General features: G+C 34.8%; 1 protein-coding gene across 6 annotated transcripts in view; it reads left to right on the forward strand.

Moving 5' to 3' along the window:
- Positions 1-26,927, forward strand: part of NOL4 (nucleolar protein 4) — a gene marked incomplete at both ends in the record, with an annotated part of 335,519 nt that overhangs the window by 226,163 nt on the left and 82,429 nt on the right. For all 6 annotated transcript variants that reach the window (XM_080714434.1, XM_080714433.1, XM_080714435.1 and 3 more), the window contains one exon: positions 26,359-26,538. In XM_080714434.1, coding sequence (XP_080570560.1) covers positions 26,359-26,538 — 180 coding nt within the window. The remainder of the gene's footprint in view (positions 1-26,358; positions 26,539-26,927) is intronic.

The raw sequence follows: 26,927 nt of genomic DNA on the forward strand, positions 1-26,927 counted from the left end.
CAAGTATTTTCCATTAAAAGCTTCCAGATACATGCTTGAAGAATTTGTCTGTTTACAACCAGAGTTGACACTATTAATTTTACAAAAATGCTTTTATTAATTTTACTTGCAGATGTATCAAAGTACAAAAACCCAAGATTTAATTTTATCTCATTTGTTTCCATAGATACCTATTCCTGTACAGTAGAGAATTTAGTTATGCTAGAATAGTACTGTCAAAGAGGAATTCTGCAAATAGAAGAAATAATGAAGACCATTGGTGTATGTGGCTTTGTAGCATGTGTGGCCATTGTGACAAAAGAACAGTTTTTTATTTTACTTGATGTAAATTTAAATACACACATGTGTTTAGCTGTTATTTTATTAGCTATCAATATAAATTGGTTGAAGGTAATTATGTTTAATTAATTCATTTATCCTGTCATTACTGACTCTAACTCCTTGCACTGAGAGTCACAATCACCACCCATAATTATATATAATATAATATTAATAATATTAACAATGTTAATGTTAATCTTGACAATATAGTTAAATAGATGATAGATAAATAGAGCCATCTATGGCTTGGTTCAAATACCCTACACTTTGAAAATTTTTATTAAATTTCAGTAGCTTTTTTGAATGAGTATATTCTAACTTACTGTGGTGATTTTAGGATTTCTTGAGACTGTCCATGTCTTTTCATTTTGTATGTTTATTATAGTTTCATACCGTAATTTTCATTACATGTCTTCCTTTTAAAAACAATAAGGTAAGGGAATCCAAATGCACAAGATATTAAAATTGCTAAAAAATAACAGTGTTAGAGTGGAGATAAAACAATTGAGTCAATACTTGTTATATGCAATAATGCGAAATAATAATATTATTTTCTAAGTTATGTTTCACTAAGATGGATTTTTATATGAGAAGTTCCAGAAATGTTGAGAACTATAAAATAATAAGTAACTGCCCTGTGCTGCATAGCAGGCTCCGTGAGTAGTGAGATGTGTAGGTATATTCTGTATGGGAGACACTTGGAAGTCAGTGGATAAATGGGGACAGAATGCTTAAAGTGATGGTGAATATTTTAGGTTAAAAGGGAAGAAAAAGAGGGGGCAGGGACTGCTAAAGTGGGAAGAAACATTGGAAAAATTGGAAACCTTCATGAAGACAGATAACAGAAGTAATGGGATAAGGGAGTAAAATTTTATAAAAAGTAGTAAGTTGTAACAGAAAGATAAAAAACTAAGATATAAGCCGGGCGTGGTGGCGCACGCTTGTAATCCCCGCGCTTGGGAGGCAGAGACAGAAGGATCCCACAGGTTCGAAGCCAGCCTGGCGTGCTGGCTTAGGAGAGCCTGTTTCCAAATAAAAATGTAAAAATAGGTCTGGGAGTGTAGCCCGGAGGTAGAGGGGCTTCCAGGAACCCCAGTACCACCAAAAAAAAAAAAAAAAAGCTAAGATGTAGGATAAGATGATATAGAAATGAATTTAAGTGTGTGTGGCTGAAATAGTATAAAAATGAGTATTGTTTGAATTGAGCAAAGAACTTAAGAGGTCATATATATGCATGAATACATCTTTAAGAACAATGAAGTCATTGAGAAAATTGAATTATTTATGATGGAAAGGAAGACTGTTAGCCTGGTGATAAGTATTTCCTTAATTCCTGGAAAGCAAACTAAAGGTAAAATATAACAAACTACAAAGGTGGGAGTAGGGACATAAATGCCACATAAGGTGGAATGGGGAGCATCTTCTCTTCTGCAAAGTTTAAGGGGACAAGGTGATGTCTATTATGGAGTAAGTGGTCTCATTGGGCACAGATGGATGATCTGGAGAAAATTAAGCTATGTGAGAGATGTATAGCAAGGAAGAATGTCTGAAAGGGTGAAGTATTTATGTTTTGAATCATTTCTGAGTACAACCAGAAGCGAGGTATGAAAAATTATCTGACTTCCACTTTCCAGAAGGAATTGTTCTATATGTTATGATGTTGCTAAATTACTTTGATGTTGCTGAAACTGATGACTCTCTCGATTTTCTATCATTATTGCAATACCCTATGTAGTTATTTTCATGACATGGACCAAAGTCTAAAGTTATCCAGGCTAATTGTTTTTTATCTTTCTTCCCTAGTAGAAATTAGTCTTGAGTGAGAGTATCATTTTGTTTTAGTTTGCTATCCTATTCCCAGTCCCTAGACAATGCCTGGGACATAATAAGTGCTCAGTAAATATTTGTAACTATATAATTAACTCATTTACATTTTGATTTATTACCCTGAATGGTGAAGAGACTACAATAGTGACATGTAGTTTATTGTACATTGTACATGATATAGTGCACATTCTAATTATGCCATAGCTATAGTGAAATAGCAATAAAGAGACACTCCTAACATGGCTAATGGTAATTATTTTTATCTTATTCATCAAACACTTACATAGTGCTTCAATGTGACAAGAGCTATTCTAATAGGGTTTCTAATATTAACATATCAATTATTAATGATTAATTATTATATTGCCCTAACAGTTCTCTAAGAAACTTGCTTTGGGTTTTTAAATAGCTGGATTTGACCACTGAATTATGCTGAGCATAAGACTTTCCTCTACCATCTTGTCTCTATAGCAAATAAATATTTTAATAAGGTTGAATAAATATCCTTAGTTGCTCTTATTTGGGCCAGTCACTGTTTACAAAAACCTGCCCTTTATTTCTAGTGATACTCTAGCACTTAAGGTCTTGTCTGTATTAAAAGTTATCTATTGGCTGGTTTCTAGTAAACTGTCTTCACTGTATGGATTTTTTCCTGGGATTAGTTCTCTTTCCTTAAAGAAATAATCAGGACTCAAGTATCTTCTTCTTATTTCTTTTTGGTACTGGAAATTGAACCCAGGGCATTTTACCTCTGAGCAACACCCCAGTCCTATTTTTTATTCTGTAGTTTGGAACAGTATTTCACTAAGTTGGGGAGGGTGGAGGGCCTCACTAAGTAGCTGAGGCTGTCCACAAACCACAATCCTCCTGTCTCAGCCTCCCAAGTACTGGGATGACAAGAACAAGTCACCATGCCTGGCTTCAAGTATCTTCTTATGCTTGAACATTTCATGCCTTAGGCAACTTCTGAAATTTCAATGTTCTTCACTGCTGTCTGGTTTCTTGAGAACTCTCAGGTAGAGGAGAGGGAATGTCTGGTGGCCCCCTGTGTGAATCAGGGAAGGATGCAGGGATATTTGACAGTACACATTTTACTTTGGTGGCTAAGGTTTTATTTTTCCTCAAAAATAAAAAACTGATCAGGCCCTTCTCCCAAATCATCTTATGATCTACTAAAGAATTTTATATACTGGATGTGTTAATTCCAGTACTTGGGAGGCTGAAACAGGAGGATCATAGATTTGAGGCCAGACTCAGCTACTTAGTGGGACTCTCAGCTCTCATCACATGTTAATGTGATGCAAGAAGGTGGATGTCTCCACCATCTTGCATCACATTAACATGTATGAATACAATGCGCCAATTAAAAAAAAAAGTATACTAAGTGGTGAGCTGGAACTGGCCACTTTTTTATAACTGGGGATTGAGTCCAGGGGCATTCTACTGATATACACTGCCTTTTTGTTCTTTTTTTTTTTTTAATTGAATCGGGTTCATGTTAAGTTACTAAGAGTCTTGCTAAATTGTTAAGATTATTCTCAAACCAGTGATGCTCTCATCTCAGCCTCCCAAACACTTGGATTACAGACATATACCACCATGCTCAGCTGTAAGTTAGGATCTTTGATAGGAAAATATTATTTTAGACCAATAGGATGCATTTTGTCCACTAACTGTCACAGTAGAGTAATTATACCAAGAGTCACCTTCCCTCTTGAATTTCTGTCTTAGAATAGGAAGAGTATAACTGGAGAAAATCGGTGCAATATTCACTTCTATTGTTGGAGTATGATGGTTTTATTTAAAACTGTGAGGCTCTATACCATGAAAATAACAAATAAACTCAGTGGTTAATTTTGAGTTTAGTTTTTGTTTATCAGTATGTTGTTTTGATAATCCTGTTTCATGTAAGTTCAAACCTTTAATCCAGAAACATAGCACTTGGAAGGCTGAGATAGGTGTATTTAAGGTTCCAGGCTAGTCTCAGCAATTTATCCAGCATCTGAGCTAAACTTAGTAAGACCCTGACATTTATAAGAAAACAAATAAATAAATAAATACATAAACAAGGTCTGGTGGTAAACTCCAAAGTGAAATGACCCTTGGCTCAATCTCTAGTACTTAAAAAAATTGACACCCTTATATTATACTTAGTTTATAGTTCTTCCCAGTTATTAATTAAAGCAATACTCCTTGGTTCTATCCAAAAAGTTAAGAGCATTAATAGATTGTAAATTAATATATTGAATGGCTATAATTACTGTTTTAACCATATTATTATTTCAGATATAACTTCAATTTGAGAAATATGAAGAAAATAGTGGTTTATAATATATATCTACATAAGTAGAGAGTATATTATAGGCATATTTATTTCTATTTATAGTTTTTTTTTGCTTAAGAATAAATTCACATGGTTTTATTATAGATGATTGAATCTATGAAGCCAATTAATTTATTAAATCAAAATTTATAACTGGTTCTGTTACTCATCTACCCATCTATCTCCCAGCTTCATTATCTGTAGAATGAAATGGAATAATAACCATTGATTCTTTGTTGACTATATATTCAAGCCTTTGTTGCTGAGGAAGTTCATTTTGAGAGACTTAGGACTTCAGAACTTGTCTTCATTTAAAATCAGTCTCTGTATAGTCAAAGACTTATTATGGAGAGAATTTTACCTAAAATCTGCAAATATAAATCCTTTGCTGGAAAACAAAAGTATTTGTCTGCCTTTGATTTGACCTAACCTGTGTCCTTTAGTAAGTTTCATTATAATAGAAAGTTTTAAAGAAGAGTAAGATATGATCAATTTTTAGTGTTGGCCTAGAGAAAAAACAAATTAGTGTGCCTAAAAGGACATGTTTGAGAGTCAGGGATATGTGTGCATAACAAACATTGATAAACTGTAACAAAGGCCATGAAAAATTCACTCTTTCAATAGATAAAATAAATTTTAGAGTATTGTAAAATATGCATAAGCAAAATATAAAATATTTGACTACATGTCACATGATCAAAATGAGCACTTTATAATCTGAATTGCCATGACATCTGAAAAATCCCTGTCACAATGACTTCTTAGAAGTTTTCACAATTTAGGGTGAAACAATTTAGGGTGGCTTCTTTAAATCTTTTGGGAAATTTCATTATTAATCTTTTTTAAATTTGTATTGGTACATTATAGTTATATATCTTAATGGTGTACAAGATGGTGTAGGCATATATGAACACATCATCCAATTAGCCTCTCTCTACACAGTTCCAGTTCCCGCTCCATTCCCTCCATCAACCTCCTTCTCATGTTTGGCTTAGTGATTGACTGATATATTTTTTAATGTACATCATGATCATTAAAGAATTTCCCTCTTTTCCCCTCTGATCCCCTCAGTTAGGTTGCCTTATTTGCTTATCTATTTCAGTATTAATCTTGATAGTAATTAGTTATTCATCAGCCTTCCTATTAGTCACTAGTTTAGTGTGCTGTGATATTTCTATCTTTGAGAAACAATTTTCAATCAGTTTTTGGTCTTAAACACTATTTTATTCATGCTTCATTTTAATACTGTCAGGTAGGTGGTGGTATTATCTACTTTTTTTTTTTTTGCAACACTGGGGATAGAACCCAGTGGCCTTCTACCTCCAAGTTACACCCCTAGCCCACCTCTTTTCTTAATTCTTTATTTTGAAACAGGGTCTCACTGAGTTCCAAAGTGCCTCACTAAGTAGCTGAGGCTGTCATCAAACTGAGATATTTCTGTCTCAGCCTCCCAAATGCTGGGGTTACAAGTGTGTACCACCACATCCGGCTCTACTTTTTTTAATTTCTTATATGAGATGTCTTTATTTTTTGTCATTTTTTATTATATATATATATTTATTGATTCACTGTAGTCATACATCACAATGGAATACAAAACGTGTGAGAATATACAAGCACACAGCATCCAATTAGCCCTTATCCAATTCCCATCCCATTCCCTTCCCCTCCCTCGATCCCATGCTTGATTGGTGATTAACTTTGATACATTTGTTTACATACATCATGAGTTTTCAAGAGATTCCATCCTCCCCATCCCATCCCCTCTGATTGGTCACCTTAATTGCTACTCTATAGGACCTTTTCTTCAACTAGATCTCCTCCTATTACCTATTTCTTCCTACTTTTCATATTAGGGAAAGAATCTGGTTTTTTATTTTCTGTGATATTTCTCTGTGTATGTCACATTGCAAGTTCCGATCCCACTCTTGATGGCCCCAGCACTGGCCTAGCCAGCCGGCAGACTCCCTGGCTCTAGCACCAGCTATGCCTCATGGCAGGCCCTGATCCCAGCCTCGCTGGCCCTGTCACCAGCCTCATACCTCAGTAGGCTCCGATCCTGGCCTCATAGGCCCCAGCACCAGCCTTGTCTCACAGCAGGCTCCAATCCCAGCCTCGCTGGCCCTGGCACCAGCGTAACCCCTCAGCAGGCTCCAATCCCAGCCTAGAGGCCCCTGCACTGGCCTTGCCTCACACACGGCAGGCTCTGATCACAGCCTCACTGTCCCCAGTACCGGCCTCACCCCTCAGCAGACTTTGATCCAAGCACCCTCTTCACACACAATATGTCGTCTCAAGTTCCCAAGCGTGCACGGTGGTAGCGTTCTGCCTCTGGGGTTATTTCTTCAAAAGATTCAGATGTGTTGCATCAGATCTCTGCCTCTCCTAAGTACTGGCTGCTGCCATTGCTGCTGCCTCTACCATCTCAATTCTTTCCCAAACTCTTTTCCCACATCGCATGTTGTCCAGTATTCCTGAGCATGCACGAAGGTAGTATTCCACCTTTGGGGCAATTTCTTCAAAAGATCAGGGTGGGTTGGATCAGATCTCTCCCTCTCCCAAATATAAGCCTCTACCACCACCGCTGTCACTGCTGCCAACACCACCTTCCTCCTAGGTCTCTGCTGAGCTCCTTCCCTACAGATGATGTCTAGGGTTCTTAAGCATGTAAGGAAGAAGCAGTCCTCGTTCGCTGGGAATTTTTCCAAAAGTTCCACATCAGTTGGATATGTTTTGTCTGTATCTCCATAATCCTGGCTGCCACCATGGCCATCTTAACCCCTCTCCAAAGTTTTTTCTTTTCTTTTTTCTCTTTCTCTTCTTCTTCTTCTTCCTCCTCTTCTTCTTCTTCTTCTTCTTCTTCTTCTTCTTCTTCTTCTTCTTCTTCTTCTTCTTCTTCTTCTTCTTCTTCTTCTTCTTCTGAATAAGAGAAGACAGTATGTGTGGTTTGAAGAGGTTGTGGGATCAGGCACTCGGTAGCAATGAATTTTTTCTGACTTCTAAGAGCGGGGTCCAACAGCCTCACCACACAGAGCAGGATCTACTGTTACAAGCGCATCACTGCCTGGTGCAGCACAGCAGCGCTGAGTTCCTTGGTACCCACAGCTCGGCCTCCTGCCCGGCACCGGGCCTTCTGGGACCTGGCCAGGATGCCTGCCCCTACCCCGGTACCTGGCCTTCCAGGCAGCGGGCCAGGCCGCCAGCCCCCCCCCCCCACTATTTTGTAATTGACAGATACAATTGTGTATATTTATCCAGTGCAGCCTGATCCTTTGAATTTTTTCAGTGTTTAAGGATGAACCTGAGATTTGTAGAAGTTAAAGAAATTATCCAGGCTCACACAAAAAATGAATGTGTGTGTGTGAGAACTGAATTATTGAAATTAAAGAGAGCCCTTAGACAAATGAATGCAATTTGTAAAGCTCTGAAGCCATATAATTATCATTATCAGTAATAATAAATAGAGTAATGGTAATTCATTCTTGTAGTGTCTTCATTATCTCTTGGCAAACATGCTAGTTCACTCCCACAAGGGCCCCATGAGGTTGATACTACCACACTCATTTGAGCAGTGCTGAGAATCAGTGCTGGAATTCTGATGAAAACTCCTACAGACTTACTTTAGTGCCCAACCACCTATGACCTTCTGAAGCCTCTTGTTTACCTTTCATTATTTAAATTGTGAGAACTAGACTGAGACTTTTTGTAATTTGAGAGCATCTAATTTAGGATGATAGGCCAAAAACATTAATAATTGTGTTTTAAGGAGTTAGGTCAGGGATTGGTGTTTTTACTCACTTGGTATAAGATTTCTCTTAATAAACATTCTCAGCTTGTAATAAAAGGTAAAATAAGTATCACTGACAACGTCTCTTTCTAGAAGCTTCAAGAACATATACTTTATGGAATTCTTTCTTTTAAATCTATTTTTAAACCTGGGCAGAGTAGAGCGTATCTGTAATCTCAGTACATGGGGGGGCTGTGACAAGAGATTCGAGTCCAGCCTCAGCAAATTAGTGAGGCCCTGTTTCAAAATTTTAAAAAATAAAATTAAAATAGGCTGAGAGTGTAGTTTGGAGGTAGAGTGTCCCTGGGTTCAATCCTTAGTACAAAAAAAAATGTTTTAATCATGAAGCTTAGGATGAAATTAACCTTAAATACATTCCTAGAATTTATTTCTTCTGTCATCATTTGTGCCAAAATAAATAAATAAATAAATAAATAAATAAATAAATAAATATCTTCACAAGTTCGTTAGAATATGTATCAACCTCTTTTAGGAGCAGATTGTATATTAGTACTATTAACTAAGCAAATAAAATGTACTGCTTTAACTTAAACTTTTTATTCCCAAATAGAATTTGTAGGACAATGGGACAATTTTTTCTCGGGTAGAAAACTTCAGTAACCCTCTCATACACTAGCTGTATCCCATTAGTTATGAAGATCATTTGTTCCAAATCCTTTTTAGAATGATGGCTTATATAGTACTCTCCTCCCTATGTGCTATCCGATCAGAGTGTATGTAATAGCTAAATATTTTGTTACCAATTTATTATTGAATTTTCTGTACTTTTGCATTGCCTGTCTCTGAGGCCTTCTATCCTCAAGAACTTTTTAACATAATATGACTTTTTATCATTATTAAATGAAATTATATTCATCACAATAAAAAGGTTTTGTGTTTAGAGAAGCAAAATGACAGATATCCTCTCAATCTCTGCCTCACCATCCAAAAGTAGTATTCAACAGTATCAATTACAGGGGATCCCATGTCTAATTGAGAGGAAAATAAAAGACGCTTGGCACAAAGGCATTTTTTCTTTTTTCATATTTATCACTTCTTCACCTATTTCTTTTTAATAGCCCTCAGTATTACAAAGAATCAAGGGTTAAACAACTACATTATACTTATACCGCAGAAATATTTTTATATTATTACTGGATATATATTACTGGATATTTATTTTTATTATTTTAGTTATTATTTTAGTTTTACTGTACAGGATACAGTGTAGTATTTCAATACATGTATTCAGAGTTTACTGATCAAATATTTTTAATTTTTTAATGAATAGATTTTATTCATAATTTTTATGGTGGTAAAAACACATGTCATAAAATTTACTATACTAATTATTTTAAGTATATGACTAAGTATATTCATATGGTTATACTTCAGACCTCCAGAAACTTTCTTTTCATTATGTAGAACTGAAACTCAGTACCATTGCACAAGAACCCCTTTGTTCTCTTGCCTTAGAATGGCAAGTAAAATGGTAGCCACCATTCTAACTCCTGCATCTACAGATTTGATTCTTTTAGATACCTTGTATAAAGGGAATTATATATTTGTCCTCATGTGATGGCTTTATTCAATTGACATAGTGTACTCAAAATTCACCAATTTGTAATATACTTTTATTCTTTAAAGAACAGTATTTTACTTCTTTTCAGACTTATAGTACTTCATTATATGCACATACTTTATTTTATTCATTAATTCATTCATCCATGGATGTTTGAGTTTCTTTGAACTTTTGGCTATTGTCACTACTACTACTATTAATATGGGGGTACAAATATTTCTTTGAGCACTTACTTTCAATTTTTTTGTTGTATGCCCACAGAAGAGATTTCTGAATCATATGGTATTCTTATTAACTCCTTAAAGAACTTTCATACTATGAAGATCTTCCATAATTATATTTTTTTATTGATGCATTGTAGTCATACATCTTTCCATGCAATTTCACAATTTTACTCTCCAGCGAACAGCTCACAAGGGTTTCATTTTCTCCATTTAACTGCCAACATTTGTTAGTTTCTGTTTTTGTTTTTGAAGACAATATTTTTAGTATTGTATTTTATTTTTTTGTATTATAATTTTGTTGTTTAAATTTCTATTTGTGCATTTAAATTATACATCAGATATTGAGATTCATAGTGATACATTCATATATGCACATAATATGTTTAATCAAGTTATTTTATTTTTTCTTAAGTCATAGTCATACAGTTTTTGTGGTATATTTTTTTTCAATTTCTATCGGTGCATTGTAGTCATACATTTTAATGAAATACAAGATGGTAGAGGCATACATGTACACATCACTCATTTGGCCCTTCCACAATTCCGACCTCATTGCCTCCCCCACTCATGTATGGCTTAGTGATTGATTTTGATATGTTTATGAATGTACATCCTGTACATCAAGGAATTTCTCTCTTTCCTCCTCTCAGCTAGGTCACCTTATTTACTTATCTGTAGTTTCTTCTTTTTTGTCTAGAGTTCCTCCTATGACCCATTTTCTCCCTAGATTCCAAATATTAGGGAGAACATCCTATTTCTTACTTTTTGTGACTACTAATGTCACTTAGCATAATGTTTTCCAGTTCTATTCATTTCCCTGTAAATTACATAATTTTGTTTTTCTTTATGGCTGAGTAAAATTCCATTGTGTACATAGCCCATAGTTCCATAGTTTGTCAATTGTGAATTGTGTGGCTATGAACCTAGATATGCATGCATTAGTTTGGTAGTTTGGTTTTTATTCTTTTGGTATTACATATCTTTTTGTATTGCTGGATTATTTGATAAATTCATTCTAATTTTTGTGAGGATACTCCATACTGTTTTCCAAAGTTGTTGAACTAATTTTCAGTCCCACCAATAATGTCTTAGAGTGCCCTCTTCTCCACATCCTCACCATTATTTGTTGTTGTGTTTTGAATAATTGCCATTATATTTGGAGTTAGGTGAAATCTCAGGATAATTTTGGTTTGTATCTCTCTGATAGCTAATGGCATTGATAATTTTTATGCATTTATTGGCCATTTGAATTTCTTTTGTGAAGTGTCTATTTAGCTTACTTGCCCATTTTTTGGTTGGGTTATTTAAAAACATGTAGTATGTCATAAATGATTCATTCTGTGAACTGAAAAGATTGTTTTAGTTCAAATGCCAATTTTTTCATCAAAGAGTTTGATGCTTGTAGTATTCAGGCATTTTAGTTGTGGGTGATGGACAAATTTCAGAGGAAAGAAAATATTTTTATAAAGTAAGATCTCAGATAATTAGGCTTGGGATATTCAGAGGCAGGAACAATGACCCAAAATTGCAGTGCAGAAGTTACCTGAAAGAAATACCTCAACTCTGAGCATTGGTGGCTCTGCCTACATCTGTATATTTTCCCTTAGGTCATTCAATACTGTTTACATCTTAAAATAAAAATACTTTCTTATTTTGTAAAAATAAATGCTTACTCTGTCTCTTCTTATCCTCCTCAGTCACTTATTTGAAGTTTCTATTCATCTTTCTTACATTGCTCTTATTTCTGAATCTCTCTCTCTGGCTTCCACATACAAAACACAATCTACTCACTTTTGAGAATGGCTGTACTAGCTTAGTATGGCATTTTTGCATTTCATCCATTTTCCTACAAAAGACAAGATTTTGTTCTTTTCTATGGCTGTGTAAGATTCCATAGTTTGTAATATATTAAATATATTAAAGTTTTATGATCCTTTCTTCTGTTGACAGATTAAAAAATCTACTAATAAACCTATAATATGCTTTACTTCTACAAAAACAAAACAAATAAAAACTTACTGTTATTACAAGTTTTTTTGTTGTTTGTTTGTTTGCTTTTGTGTGTGTGGTACTGGGGATGGAACCCAGAAGCCTTCTACCTCACTCCCAGACCTATTTTGTATTTTGTTTGGAAACAGAGTCTCACTAGTTACTGAGAGGCTAACTAAATAGCTGAAGCTGGCTTCAAACCTGTGCAATCCTCCTGTCTCAGCCTCCCAAGTGCTGAGATTACAAGCATGAGCCAGCATGCGCAGCTGTTATTATGAGTTTTAAGTCTAGAGTTTCAAAATGGACTATTGTTCATTTTTATTTACATTTAGTCTTGATTGAGGAGTATTGTGATTAGATCTTCTATGAAGGTTTTGTAAAATTCATTTGCAAAACCATCTGCTCCTGGGCTTTTGTTTGATGGTAGGCGCTTTGTTGCTGCTTCAGTCTCTTTGATTATTATTGGTTGGTTTAAATTTTTACATCTTCTTGGTTCAGTATAGGAAGAGTATGTGTCTAGAAAATTATCAACGTTTTATATGTATTCAATTTTGTTGAAGTATAATTTTTCAAAGTAATTTCTGATAATACTCTAGATTTTCATACAGTCAGTGGCAATGTTTTCTTTTTCATGTTTTATTTTAGTAATTTGTTTTGATTTTCTCTTTTATGATTAGGTTGGCTAGTGATTCATTCATCTTGTTTATTTTTTCAAGATACCAGATTTTGGTTATGTTTATTTTCTGTATTTTTCTCTTAATACTGCCTTCAAGGTGTCCCAGAAGTTGTGTCTCGATTTTCATTTGTTTCTAAGAATTTTTTTTTTTTTTTTTTTGCCAGTCTGGGGATGAAACCCAGGGGCTGTCAACCTCTGAGCTACACCCCCTGCACTATTTTTTATTCTCTATTTTGAAACAGTGTCGCACTAAGTTCCAGAGGGCCTCACTAAGTAGCTGAGGCTGTCCCTGAACCCCGATCCTCCAGTCTCAGCCTCCGGAATGCTGGTATTACAATCGTGCACCACCATGCCCAGCTCGAAGAATTTCTTAATTTCACCCCTTACTTCCTTAATGATCTACTCTTCTTTCAGCAGTATGGTGTTCAGTCTCTACATGTTTATGTGGTTACTCTGGGTCTTCTTTATACTTGATTTCTAGTTTCATTCCATTTTTGTCTGAAAAGATATAGGAGATTATATCAAATTTTTGAATTTGCTAGTGTTCACTTTGTGACCCAGGATGTGTTCTATTTTGGAGAAATTCCATGGGCAGCTGAGAAAAATATGAACTATGTTTTAGTTGGGTGGAATTTTCTAGGTCCATTTGGTTTATGTTGTTCTTTAGGTCTGAGACATCTTTACTGACTTTTTGTCTATAAGACAGTTCTAATGATGTGAGAGGAATGTTGAAGTATCCCAGTATTCTTGTATTGTTATCTATGTGTGACTCAGTGTCATAGTTTGTTTTATGAAAGTGGTTACACCTATGTTTGGTAATGTCCTTATTTCCAAAAATGATTGGCTTTGACTCTTCTAATAAGTTTGGGCTTGATGTCTAATATCATAGCTGCTATTCCTCCTTGTCGTTGAGTTCCATTGGCATGGATTACCTTTCTCCAGCTCTTCACCTTTAGTTTGTGACTATCTTTACTTGTAAGGTGTGTTTTTTGCAGTCAAAAGATAGATGGATTATGGTTATTAATCCATTTTGCCACCTTATATCTTTTTATTAATGAGTTGTAGCTATTTATGTTCAGTGTAATTGTTGAGAGATGATTTTTAATTTCTAATATTTTGAGTTTTAATTTCTGTTTGAGGTAGTGTTTGTCCTTTGCTTAGTTGTTTGTTTGATGAAAATTCTTATTTATCTGGTTCTGGTGTGTAATACTTCTTTCTTCTTTGCAGTTAATCTCTTTGAGTATTTTCTCTAGTGCTGATTTGAAAGACATAAATTCTTCCTTCTTCTGTTTGTCATGGAAGATTTTTATTTTCCTGTCCAATTTGAGAGAGAGTTTTACAGGGTAGCAAATTTTGGGCTGCAAGTTGTTTTCTTTCAAAGTTTGGAATATGTTTCTCCACTCTCTCCTGGCTTTCATGACTTGGTTTGAGAAGTCTGAAGTGATTCTAATTGGTTTGCCTCTGAATATCACTCTGTCTTTTGCTTTTGTTGTGTTTAAGATTCTCTCTTTGGCTTCTACCTTAATCATTTTGACTTTCATGTGACATGGTATACCTTTTCTCTGATCTTGTCTAAAGGGGGTTCTATCAGTTTTCTGTACCTGTCTTTTGACCTCTTTTTTATACTTGAAATTTTTTCTGTTAGTATTTTATCAAAGTTGATCCCTTTGGCTTCACCTTCTATTCCTTCTTATATGCCTATCATTTTTAGCTTAAGTCTTTTAAGATGAGCCCATATATCTTCAATATCCAATTCGTTCTGTCAAATTGTTTTTTTCTAAATTATATACTATATGTTCATTGTTGGAGTGATCATCTTCTAAAAGCGAGATTCTATTTTCCTTATGGTCTAATATATTGATTATAGTTTGTATTGATGCTTTCACTTCAATGATTACATCTTTCACTTTCTTCAGAGCTTCGTTCTGATTCTTGTTCAGGGTGTTAGATTCTTTGTTAATTTGTTCCTTTATTTCTTTCAGGCTTTCTCTAAATTTCTTTTAAAAATTTTGTGTCATTTCTATTATTATATTTCTGATTTGTCTTTCTGGCAATTCTGTGTTGTTGGGTTCTATTATTGTGGAGTTGTGGAAGCTCATTGCTTTTTTACTCTTTCTCCTTCTCATGATTTCAAGTTTCTTAAACGTCTATTTTTGTTGTTTTTGATAGCTTTCTGTCAGTTTGTAGGTGTCAGCTTGTATGTACAATAGCAAGTTATTTTTTATTAAATGGTGAAGGTTGAATGAGCAGGAAGGGGATGAAATAGTAACTGCAAGAATAGGATAAAGTAGCAGGATCAAATAGAATGAGAGTTTGAGTTTGGTAAGGTAATATATAGTGAAAATTAGATATAATGAATATGTAGTAGAATTCTACTAACCAATCTGAAGTATTTAGTTTAGTGATAAGAAGTGCATTTAATACAAGACAAAGAATTTTTTTTTGCGGGTGTGGGGATGGAACCCAGGGACATTTGACCTCTGAGCTACACCCCCTGCCCAATTTTTCATTCTTTAATTTGAAACCTGGTCTCACTGAGTTGCAGAGAGCCTCACTAAGTAGCTGAGGCTGTCCGTGAACTGTGATCCTCCAGTCTCAGCCTCTCGAATGCTGGGATTACAAGCATGCACCACCATGCCCAGCCAAGACAAAGAATTTAAAGAGAAGAAAATAGAAAAAGAGATGTAAAGAAGAAAATAGATATGTACAATGAAAGAAGCTTGTAAAAGGGATGGGGAAGAGAAAAAGCAAACATGCACACACACAAACAAAACAAAAACCAATATACCCTACAAATATAGATGTTTGCACAGGAAGTGCTGACCACTTACAATTTCAATAAGTTATAGCCACTTACTTTGCTTCAAGTCATTGGCTTTTTTGATGGGGGTCTCTGGAGGCCACAGTGCTGGCAGTCCTGGTGCGGTAAGGCAAGATGGCACCTTCATGGTCCCTGCAGCCACACCTGGAGGTGGGTGGGATCTTTTTCTGCTTTCTAATCTGACTTCTAGTTTTATTTTGCACCACCTTTCAAGTCTCAGTGCAGTGTTTAAATTTATACTGGCCTCTTTCTTTTGTCGAGATGGCTGTTTTCACCACAATAGAAATTGAGTGTCAGCAGGACTGATGTGTACTGCATCACAGGTTGCCATTTTCCCAGAAGTCCTATTTTTTATTTTTATTTTATTTTATTATTTTTTATTGGTGCACTGTAGTCATCGATCTTAATGAGGTACAAGATGGTAGAGAAATACATGCACAAATCACTCATTTAGTCCTTAATGAAAGGAGTGATCTTCAAATAACAGAACTTTAATGTGCATTTTCAAAGTGACTGTTAAATTTGATCTATGTTTTGGACAAGCTCTTGAAAAATGTCAAAACAAAATGTCAAAATAAAATGTCAAATGTTACTTAAGTTGCTTAAGAGAATTAATCTAAAAAAATGGGAAAGCCTACATAAAATGGTAAATCAGAAAACTTTGTACTGAATAGCACCCACTTTTATGAGAATGGTTGATTGTAGATTCACAGGCGGTTGTTTTATTACAAAGAAACAGATATGTGTACCATTCATGCAATAGAATATGATATTAAACAAAAATTTAGACCTTGTGAAAAAACATAAGAAATTAGTTTCATAATCTGTAAAAATATGAAGGCCATATCATTTTGTTGCCTTTATTTTCAAGAAGATTGAGAGAACATTAAAATTAAAGATTTCATGATATATGAAAATATTCATTAAAGGTTAAGAAGTAAATCAAAGGATATTATTCTGAAGCTGAGAAATGATTTGCAGCAAAAATTTGCATATTATGCTGAGGCAATATTTCACTAAGAACATTAAAAATCAGGACAATGAAAAGGAAGGAATCACCTTAACACACTGGAAGAAGACTTAAGTTGCTTGTTGAAGTTGAGAGAAAATGGCTATGCCAATGAAAAAAAATTCTGGTATGGTAGTGTATGTCTTTAATCCCAGTCCTTAGAGGGCCAAGACAGGTGGATCACAAATTTGAGGTTCTGCTTCAAAGTTAAAAAAAAAATTAAAAGAACGAAGGATATAGTTTGGATACTTCTGAGTTCAATACCCAGTACCCCCTCATACAAACAAAAACAAAAACACATAAAATTTGCCTTAAAAATTACCATAATTTCTCAGGCAAACTTGAAATGTCATAAAATTTTAAATTTTTTTGACATGAAAGGACTTTGACTAAAAGTTTTTCCAAACTATAAATAATTTAACAGTTTACATGATACTACAAACAATTAATTTGAAGAATAGAGATATTGTTTCTAGCCTGTCAACAATGAGACATATTTCTATTAGACAGGATCAAAGCTAAAACATGGTATATTCTATGTATATGCCACAATCATTGGCACGTGAAGAATCAGAGTATGCAGCCAAAAAAGATGGAAAGAGAAAGTATTCCAACGATGGGCCAGGGAATTAAAGAATTTTAAATACATTACTTTTTTTTCATTTTGTTTTGTTTGTGTCGTTCATAGACTTAAAAAAAACATTGTCATTTAGTGTGAATTTTTCATTTTAAATACATATGCACTTTTTTATTTAGTGTTTGAAAAGATATTCCTTTCCAAATTTTAATTTGCAGGCCACAGCAAACTTGGAACCATTCCATTCTGTGAACAGAGAGGAAATGCTGCTTCTTAGGTTGTCGAATAAACAAATTATGATAAATATAGTCAGAAGGGAGGTGAATCAAACCATAATTTATAAACTCAAAATTTATTTGTAAAATATAAAATTGGCTTAAAAGTTTCCGTTAATGGACAGAAATCATCAGGAGTCTAAAGAGAGCCAGGCATGGTGGTGCACACTCATAATGCAGGGATTTGCATTACAAATCCATCTGGTAGGCTGAGACAGGAGAATCGCAGTTTGCACACAGCCTCAGCTACTTAGTGAGGCCATTTGAGACTCAGTGAGACTCTGTTCCAAAATAAATAACAAAACAGGGCTGAAGGTGTAGCTCGGGAGGTAGAATACCCATGGATTCCACCCCCAGGACTGCAACACTGCAAAAAAAAAAAATAGTAAAAACAGAGTCTGAAGAGAGCCTACAGAATATGAGAAGATCTTGGTCAGCTATTTCTCTCATAGAGTACTAATATCTAGAATATACAAAGTACTTAAAAGTCTTAACACTAGAACAAAAAATAAATCAAGAAATGGACAATTGAACTAAACAGACACTTCACAAAAGAAGAAATACAAGTGTCCAATAAATACATGAAAAAAGAGCCAAGCGTGGTGGTGCACACTTGTAATTCCAGCATTTGGGAGGCTGAGACCAGAGGATTGTGGTTTGCAGACAGCCTCAGCTACATAGTGAGGCCCTCTGAAACTTAGTGAGACCCTGTTTCAAAATAAAGAATAAAAAATAGGGGAAGGGGTGTAGCTCAGAGTTCAAATGCCTCTGGGTTCCATCCCCAGACCTGAAAAAAAATTATTTGAAAAAAAAAATTCAGCATCAATAGCAATCAGGGAGATACAAATGAAAATAATTATTTTAAAATTAACTCAAATAATCCTCTGTGCAGCTTCAAAATGCAAGTAGATATTCATTAATTTTTTTCTTTATTTACATTATGTGCTTGGCATTGTGCAGGTAGAATTAACTTGAATACTACCTTACAATCAGGTCTTTGACAGACATATACACAGTGTACTCGGGAACTATGAATTGATACTGAATTAATCTATTCTTTCCTTATTTAGGGCATACATATTGAAAAAATAAATACTTCCTTTATTTACATTGACTATTCACAAATGGCCCCCAGCCCCATCATATTAGTGTCCAAGCTATCCTCAAATCTCACTACAGTAAAAGCAAACAGATTAAGCTTTGTCCTAATGGGAATTTTTTAAGGTCCCAAAGCAGTCATTCTATTAAAATGGAATATTTGAGAAAAGAGAAATGCAAATATTTTCTGAGAAAGGTTTTTTCTGTGGAGGGCCACATGTTATCTCAAGAGGAACAAATAGATTATATTTCTAAGACAAAACTCCAGTCTTTTCCCCTTACACCAACATCTGTGTTTTGAAGATAAGCAGGTGTGCATCTTCCATTTAATTGTGATGCCTTATTATATTCTAATATTTTGAGGCCTTGTTTGGATTAGTAGATTTATACCTGGAATAAGAAAATGATTGCTCTTGAAATGAAGGGTTTCAAGACCATTGCCATCTACAGTTCTTATTAAGAAAAAAGTTTGTGATGCAAATGATTGCCATATTTTAGCAGGGTTATTTGAAAACCTATGGTAATTTTTATTTGTTTGGGTTTATGTCACATCCATAATGACATTGTCTTATTTAAAAATAGTTTTGAAGCCGGGCGTGGTGGCGCACGCTTGTAATCCCCGCGCTTGGGAGGCAGAGACAGGAGGATCGCGCAGGTTCGAAGCCAGCCGCGCGTGCTGGCTTAGGAGACCCTGTTTCCAAATAAAAATGTAAAAATAGGTCTGGGAGTGTAGCCCGGAGGTAGAAGGGCTTCCAGGAACGCCCAGTACCACCAAAAAAATAAAATAAAAATAAAAATAAAATAAAAATAGTTTTGAATAAAAATATAAACTACAAAAAGGTTTTTTCCTTTATTTATTGGTGCATTGTAGTCATACATTTTAATGAGGTACAAGATGGTAGAGGCATACATGCACACATCACTTATATATTCCTTCCTCAATCCCCACCCCATTCTCTCCCCATCTCTCCTCATATTTGGATTAGTGATTGACTTTGATATTTTTGTGAACATACATTATGTACATTAGGTAGAAAATGTCTTTGGTGTTATGATGGAAAAGGTAGAAGTATTGATAGGAGTCAATCTATCCAAGTCTAGCATGAAGGAAAATATAAAATTAACATAGATAGGAGAGTTTACAGCTTACGGAAAGACTGAAAAAAGACTGACATAATATCTGAAATTGTGTGTGTGTGTGTGTGTGTGTGTGTGTGTGTGTGTGTGTGTTGTTTTGTTTTTAAGGCAGATCTTGCTATTTTGTCCATGCTAGCCTCAAACTCACTATCCTCCTGTCTTTGCCTCCCAGATACAGGGGTTATAGCCACACACCACAGCACCATACAGAATTTTTGCGAACAATGTTCTTAACCTGTTTTGCCTTAAAAAATACTTGGATATCAAACAGTAACAAAGGAAAAAATGACATTCCAGATGAAAAACAAAATTTATAGTGATAAAAAAATTCAGTTTGTAACCGGGCGGGGTTGTGCACCCTTGTAATCCCCACGCTTGGAAGGCGGAGACAGGAGGATCATGCAGGTTCAAAGCCAGCGGTGCTGGCTTAAGAGACCCTGTTTCCAAATAAAAAAGTACAAAATAGGTCTGGGAGTGTAGCCTGGAGGTAGAAGGGCTTCCAGAAACCCCAGTACCACTCAAAAAAAAAAAATTCAATTTGTATGATAGAGGTGAAAAATAGCATTGACCATGCTTAGATCTTGAATATTCATAGATCTTCAAGACTAGGCTTTCTTTAATTTGGTGACTAGGGTTATATAAATCCTTCCTGTTTCCAAGCAGTTCTATGTTTAGCAGACAACTTGATTACGTGTCTCACATGGGGTATAGAAAGAGTGGATGAGGCAACATATTTGCATCCAGATACTGTATTATGCCATTTCAAAAATATTGCACACTGCCATTTAAAAAATGTGTTCAATATATTTATATTTTAAAGGTGGAATTTTAAAATTTATCAAATATATTTCCTTATTAGATAATATCACCTTGTAAATGAATTGAGCTATAAAATATGCTGACTTAAATTTTTATTTCATTTTTAAGGTCTATGAACTATTCCAGTTTTATTATGCCTCTTTTGATTTTATATTGTTTTAGTGTGATCCTTACACTGTGCTATTTAAATATTACTACATATATTCTACATAGTATATATTACTATCATATGTTATATGCCTAATCATATAATACTATTGCACAGTCATTCAAAAGAACACTTCCAATTTAAAATTCAAAAGCATTTAATTTATTGGTAGAGTTAAGGATATCTGCTCTTGTTTAGAGATCTGATTATCCATTTATCTGGGGCTGTCTATGCATATGAATTATCATGAATGAAATTTGTATTGTTAATGTGGCCTTATCATGATGAATTTCTGTACCACTTCATACTCAATCAAAGGTTAATGAAACTTAAATTTAAACAAAAAAATACAAGTGGGATATAGTGAGCAAAGGATATATACCACATCACACAGCTGAAGAATCTGGGAATTAACTTCAGGAAGTGTTGGATATGGATTCACAAATATAACTTTTCTGAGCTATGTATCTCTGCTGGATTCAGCTTGATTTCCATCTCAGACAAAGTATTCCCATTTAGATAAAGTTGAAGCACATGTGCCTTGCAAAGGAAAGCCTGGTGCCTATCATTCCCCTGCAGGAGCAGAAGCTATTTCTGAAAGGCAAAGTTGTTTGGCTAACAAAGAAGGAGACAGACACTACAGCAAGACCTTTGGATAGTCTTGGACTCTATGATCTATGCCTGTAAAATGGAATTCTCCTCCTTTTATATATTTCTGTTTCTACTTTTAAATCCTCTTTGGTTCTGAAACCCAACCTTGTCTTTTTTTTTTTTTTTTTTTTTTTTTTTTTTTTTTTTTTTTTTTTTTGCTAACTCTTATGGCCCCATATACTTGAACCCATGCAGTCTTGTTCCATACCACCGGTGATGAATGATGAGCCCTACTTAGTTTCTCTACTGCTCTCCTCGGTGTCTAAAGTTTGGTCAGTAAATAAAATTTGCTAAGCCTTTTATTTTCTTTTATTTCTAAGTTTGAGAGTGTCTCACTAAGTACTGAGGCTGGCCTTGAACCTGCAATCCTCCAGTAACTGTTTCCCAAGTATTGGGATTACACTGGTGGGCCACCATGCCCAGCTTGCTAAGCCTTAATTTAAACATTTATAATGTGAATACTGTATTTTATTAGGGCTCTCTAGAGTCTCATAACCAGTAAGAAGGTGGGAGAGAGAAAAGAAAGAGAGGTAATCACAGAGGCTAAGAAGCCCCATGGCCTGTCCTCTGAAAGCAGAAGTCCCAAGAAAGCCAGCAATGCAGTTCAGTCAGATTCTGAAGGCTGAAAACCAGGGGAGCCAGTGGTATGAATGTAGGTTTCAGTCTCAGTATGTTCAGGCTCAAGCAATCAGGCAGAAGCATGAATTTTCCTTCCTCCTCTGCCTTTTGCTCTGCTCTTTAAGGCCTTGGGTGGCATCCACCCACATTGGGGAAGATGTCATGCTTTACTAAGCTCATTAATTCAAATGTAGATCTCCTCCAGAAACCTCCTACACACATACCTAGAAACTATGTTTCATCAAATACCCCTGCATTTTGATCCTGCCAAGTTGACATACAATGCCAAATATCAGATGTTAATGTCATATATTAACATTATATTGACCATTCATATGATTTATCATAAGAGATACATTAACATGTTAATACTAGTTCCATAAAGTTCTGTTATATAGATATTAAAGCTTGGTATAATTTTTTGTGTATATATGGTACTGGTGATTGAACTCAGAACATTCTATCTCTAAGATGCACTTCCAGCCTTATTTAACTTTTTATTTTGAAACAGAATCTTACTAAGTTGTTGAGGTTATCACTAAATTGCGGAGACTGGCCTTGAATCAGTTATTTTCCTGTCTCAGCTTCCCAAGTACTAGGATTACAGGTGTGTGTTAACATGCCTGTCTCGATGTAATTTTTATCATACACTACATGAATATAAAACATTAGCAAATGAATTCCAAAACATACAAAATACATATCTTCTATTAGATTTGTTCAAGGTTGTACTGAGTTAATATATGAAAAACATACATATATAGAGGTGTTAAATAATGAAATGGGTTTAGCATGTCTTGTCCTAGGAGATTGTCTTATTTTAAAAGTTAGCATAAGAAAATAGCATCTTAAAGCCATGTATGGTGGTGCATTACTGTAATCCCAGTACTTGGGAGGCTGAAACAGGATGATCTCAGGCTCAAGACAAACCTCAGCAATTGAGCAAGATACTCTGCAACCTAGTGAGATCATGTTTCAAAACAATATATTTTAAAAAGACTGAGTGTGTAGCATAGAGGTAGCATGCTCTTAGGTTTAATTCCTAGGAAAACACACACACACACACACACACACACAGCCTTAGAAATTGATTTTTACAAACGCTGTAGCAATAGCCTCATACGTAGACATGCTCTAAATAAAGGAGAGAGTAGTGTTAAACTAAACATATTTAGAATGAAGCTTCATCTATGTGAAAAATTGGAAAGTTACTAAGCCTTTTATTGTAAATGAAATGGGTCATACATAAAAGTCTTAGAATAATTCCTAACATATACTAAGTACTCAATAAATGATTGTTGAGTGAATACTGCACTGTGGCCCAGTACCATACCATAGTAACAAGGATATGCTCAATAAAGGTTCATTGAGGAAATAAATTATTTACATAGATATTTTGGAATTGAAGCAAGAATTTTTTAGAAATCCCAATTGTTCTCATGTTAGTATTACAAATTGTTTGTTATTGTCATTCATTAAGAGTTTATTCTCGCTGGGTGTGGTGGTGCACTCTTGTAATCCCCGCTTGGGAGGCAGAGACAGGAGGATCGCACAGGTTCAAAGCCAGCCGCACATGCTGACTTAGGAGACCCTGTTTCCAAATAAAAATGTAAAAATAGGTCTGGGAATGTAGCCCGGAGGTAGAAGGGCTTCCAGGAACCCCAGTACCACACACAAAAAAAGTTTATTCTCTTAAGTGTATTTTATTATTAAAATGTATTTAATGTAGTAAAATGTACTTAATATTATTTTAAAATGAAAGCTTATCACTAGTTCCTTTTATAAGTGTTTCTTATTTAAGGAGACCTCTATTTTTGCTTGATTATAATTGTGTTTCTTTTCTCTAACTGAAACAAATGTGTATGTGCCAATTATAAATTATTTAAATATATCATAAATATGTTACTTGAAAATTTTATAGCAAATGATAATGCCTCTTACTCAGATTTATAAATTTCAGGATATTGTTCCAAAAGAAAATAAAAATAGCATATATAGTTTATGAGATAGGGTAATAACTTATGATAGATTCATATATAAAATGTTTTGTTTTTATATTAAAATGTACATAAACCAAGAAATATTTTATAATTTCCTTTGATTGTTCATATATATCTACACACATTTAGAGAAAATGTTATTCATATTAGTAGTAAACTTCTTATTCTACCACTCTTAGCTTCAGGCAGAGCTAGATCAAGAGTGGCTGTCATTATCTAGATGAGAAGAGGTTATTTAGTTTATCTGAAGCTGTTTTCTTTTCTGTTGAATTACGGGGAGACTTCCTCTGCACTGGTTTGCTCTGAAGACTAAGAAACCAATAGACTAGATGTACAGTGATTATAAGTGCTCATTTCTTCTCTGTTTCTCAATATCTTCATAACAATGGTATTTGATTCTCAGAAAATATTTTTACATTAATCAATAAAATAAGTATAGAATAGTTCTCTTTAAATTATTTTACATCTTTGATATCTTATCAAATGTACCTACAATACAATTTGATAATTGTTGATCAAAGTAATAGTGTCAAGGGAGTTATATAAAAGCTTATTATTATACTGTACACCACTAAATTAAGCTTCCTATCATATACATTTTTATTTTCTTTACTCCAAACTCATATCTTTCAAACAAACTCTAAAATTAGCACAGAAAGTCCTGAAAGGATTTTGAATATGTATATAAACAAATTTAAAAAACCAAAAACAAAACAAATTTACTTATTATTTAGTGGTCCCTTATGATAACTGAGCCTCTAAACATACCCAACTATTTTTATGTGAAAACAAATTTTTAAATGTTTAAACCTTTTCAGATGTTTCATTATATTTAGATTGAATTTCATGCCACATTTACTCATGTAATTATTTATGCTTTAAATTTGTTATGTCCTTGATACAGTGTTGGGATACAGAAGCACCAAACAGATTATTAGAAATAAATCTGATTTATTTTTTTAAATCAAAACCAAATGCCATCTTAATAATCACAGAGAGCTGAGCATGCCTATTGTCTCAGCCAACATTCCTACTGCTATATTCAAAATGACTGAATATACAACTTAGGAAGGAAAATTTCTTTGCTCACAGTGTTTTTGGAGATTCTGGGTTTAGTCCACATGAGGCCAGAGTTTTCATCTCAGGGCAAGGTGGAAGGAAGCATAGAAGTGCACAAAGCTTTGCTTTCACATCACGGAGCTGGATGGATATATAATACCCAATGCCACACTCACAGAGACCTCTTCTTAGCAACCAAGCCCCACTACCAATATTGCTATCTTGTATCTGTGAGGGCTGGGGGGACACTCTAAATCCAAATCATTACACTTATAATTCCAGTATTTGAAAAGCTGAGACAGAATGATCAGAGATTTTAAGCCAACCTCAGCATTTTAGCTAGATCCTGCTTCAAAATAAAAGGGGGGGGGGCTAGAGGTGTAGTTTGGAGGTAGAAGGCCCCTGGGTTCAATTCCCAGTACCCTTTCAAAGTAAAAAATTTATAAACTGATTTTAAAGCATCTTATAATCAACACTCCTAATATCAGTAACATTTGTAGAGTTCTTATTGAGCAAGTTAATTGAGTATAACGATTCTTCATTTTCCATATCTGTTAATGCAGCTTTGTCTAAGCTTTGGTATTTTATCTACTCCTAATAATTTATGATTTAGTGACTCTCCAGTAAAGTTAATTATACATTGCTTCTTTTTTGGAATTATCAATAATAGGTGGATATAGCAACTGCTCTTGTACAGCTAAATCCAAGAAAACTCTCAGGAAGGATAGAAATATTTCATAAGGCTATGCAACCCTTGAAATATGCTAAGGAGCCTAAGGAAATGAATTTTAATTTCACTAATATTAGTTTAGATTTAAATTAAAATAGCTGCAGCTCCAGAGGAGTTATCAACTCATAAACTAAATTTTTTGAGAACTAGATAGAATTAAAAATTTAAAAAAGAAGTAGACATGGTGTCACACACCTGTAATCCCAGTACTTGGGAGTTTGAGACAGGAAGATTGCATGTTTAAGAACAGCCTCAGCAATGTAGGGAGGCTCTCAGAGTCTTACCTAGTAAGACTCTGTTTTGAAACAAAAAATTTAGCCTGACATGGTGGCACATGCTTGTAATCCCATTACTTGGAGGCTGAGGCAGGAGGATTGCAAGTTCAAGGACAGCCTCAGCAAATAGTGAGACTTTCATCAACCTCGTGATACCATTTAAAAATAAAAATAAAATAGGGCTGGGGTTGTACCTCAGAGTTAGAATGTCCCTGGGTTTAATCCCCAGTATCACAAGAAAAAATAAAATTAAAAAGGGCTGAGTGTAGCTGGAAGGTAGAATGCCTCTGGGTTCAAGCCCCAGTATCACTGTAAATGAATAAATGAATGAATGAATGAATGAATAAGAAAAACATAAATTTATAATTGTGTTTAATAAATTTTAATAGAGCTGTGTCTCCCTTTTTTTCAGTCCCCTGCACACAGCTACTCCAGCTACGACTCTGGGAAAAATGAGAGTGTGGACCGGGGTGCCGAGGACCTGTCTCTCAACCGGGGGGATGAAGATGAAGATGACCATGATGACCATGACGACTCTGAGAAAGTTAATGAGACCGATGGGGTGGAAGCGGAGCGGCTGAAAGCTTTCAATGTGAGTCCCGCCACACTCTCGGTGGGGCTGCCTTCTGACCACTTCACTTTCATGTTGTTGCTTGTTGGTCAATGTGGATATTTTAGAGACGTGTTTGTTTAATTTACAGAAGGATTTAAAAAGTACATGAAACACTCTTTGCCAGCCAGACACCAGAATTGCTGTGTTTTCTTTAGAATTTTAAAGGCAAAACAGTGAGCTGAAAACTGGAGTTGTGTTGTGTGAGTATCCATGTCTACCTAGTGGATGAAGGGGGTCCCAGCTCTGTCCTCAGATGAGGACGCCGTCTGTCATCAGTTATTTCTTTTCTTTTTCTAGATTATCTAAATATGCATGATGAGTCAATTGTTTATTTTCAGAGAATAGTCCATTCTTCCAATGTAGTAATG

The sequence above is a fragment of the Muscardinus avellanarius genome, assembly GCF_963383645.1.
Source record: "Muscardinus avellanarius genome assembly, chromosome: 17".
Taxonomy (NCBI): Eukaryota; Metazoa; Chordata; class Mammalia; order Rodentia; family Gliridae; genus Muscardinus; species Muscardinus avellanarius.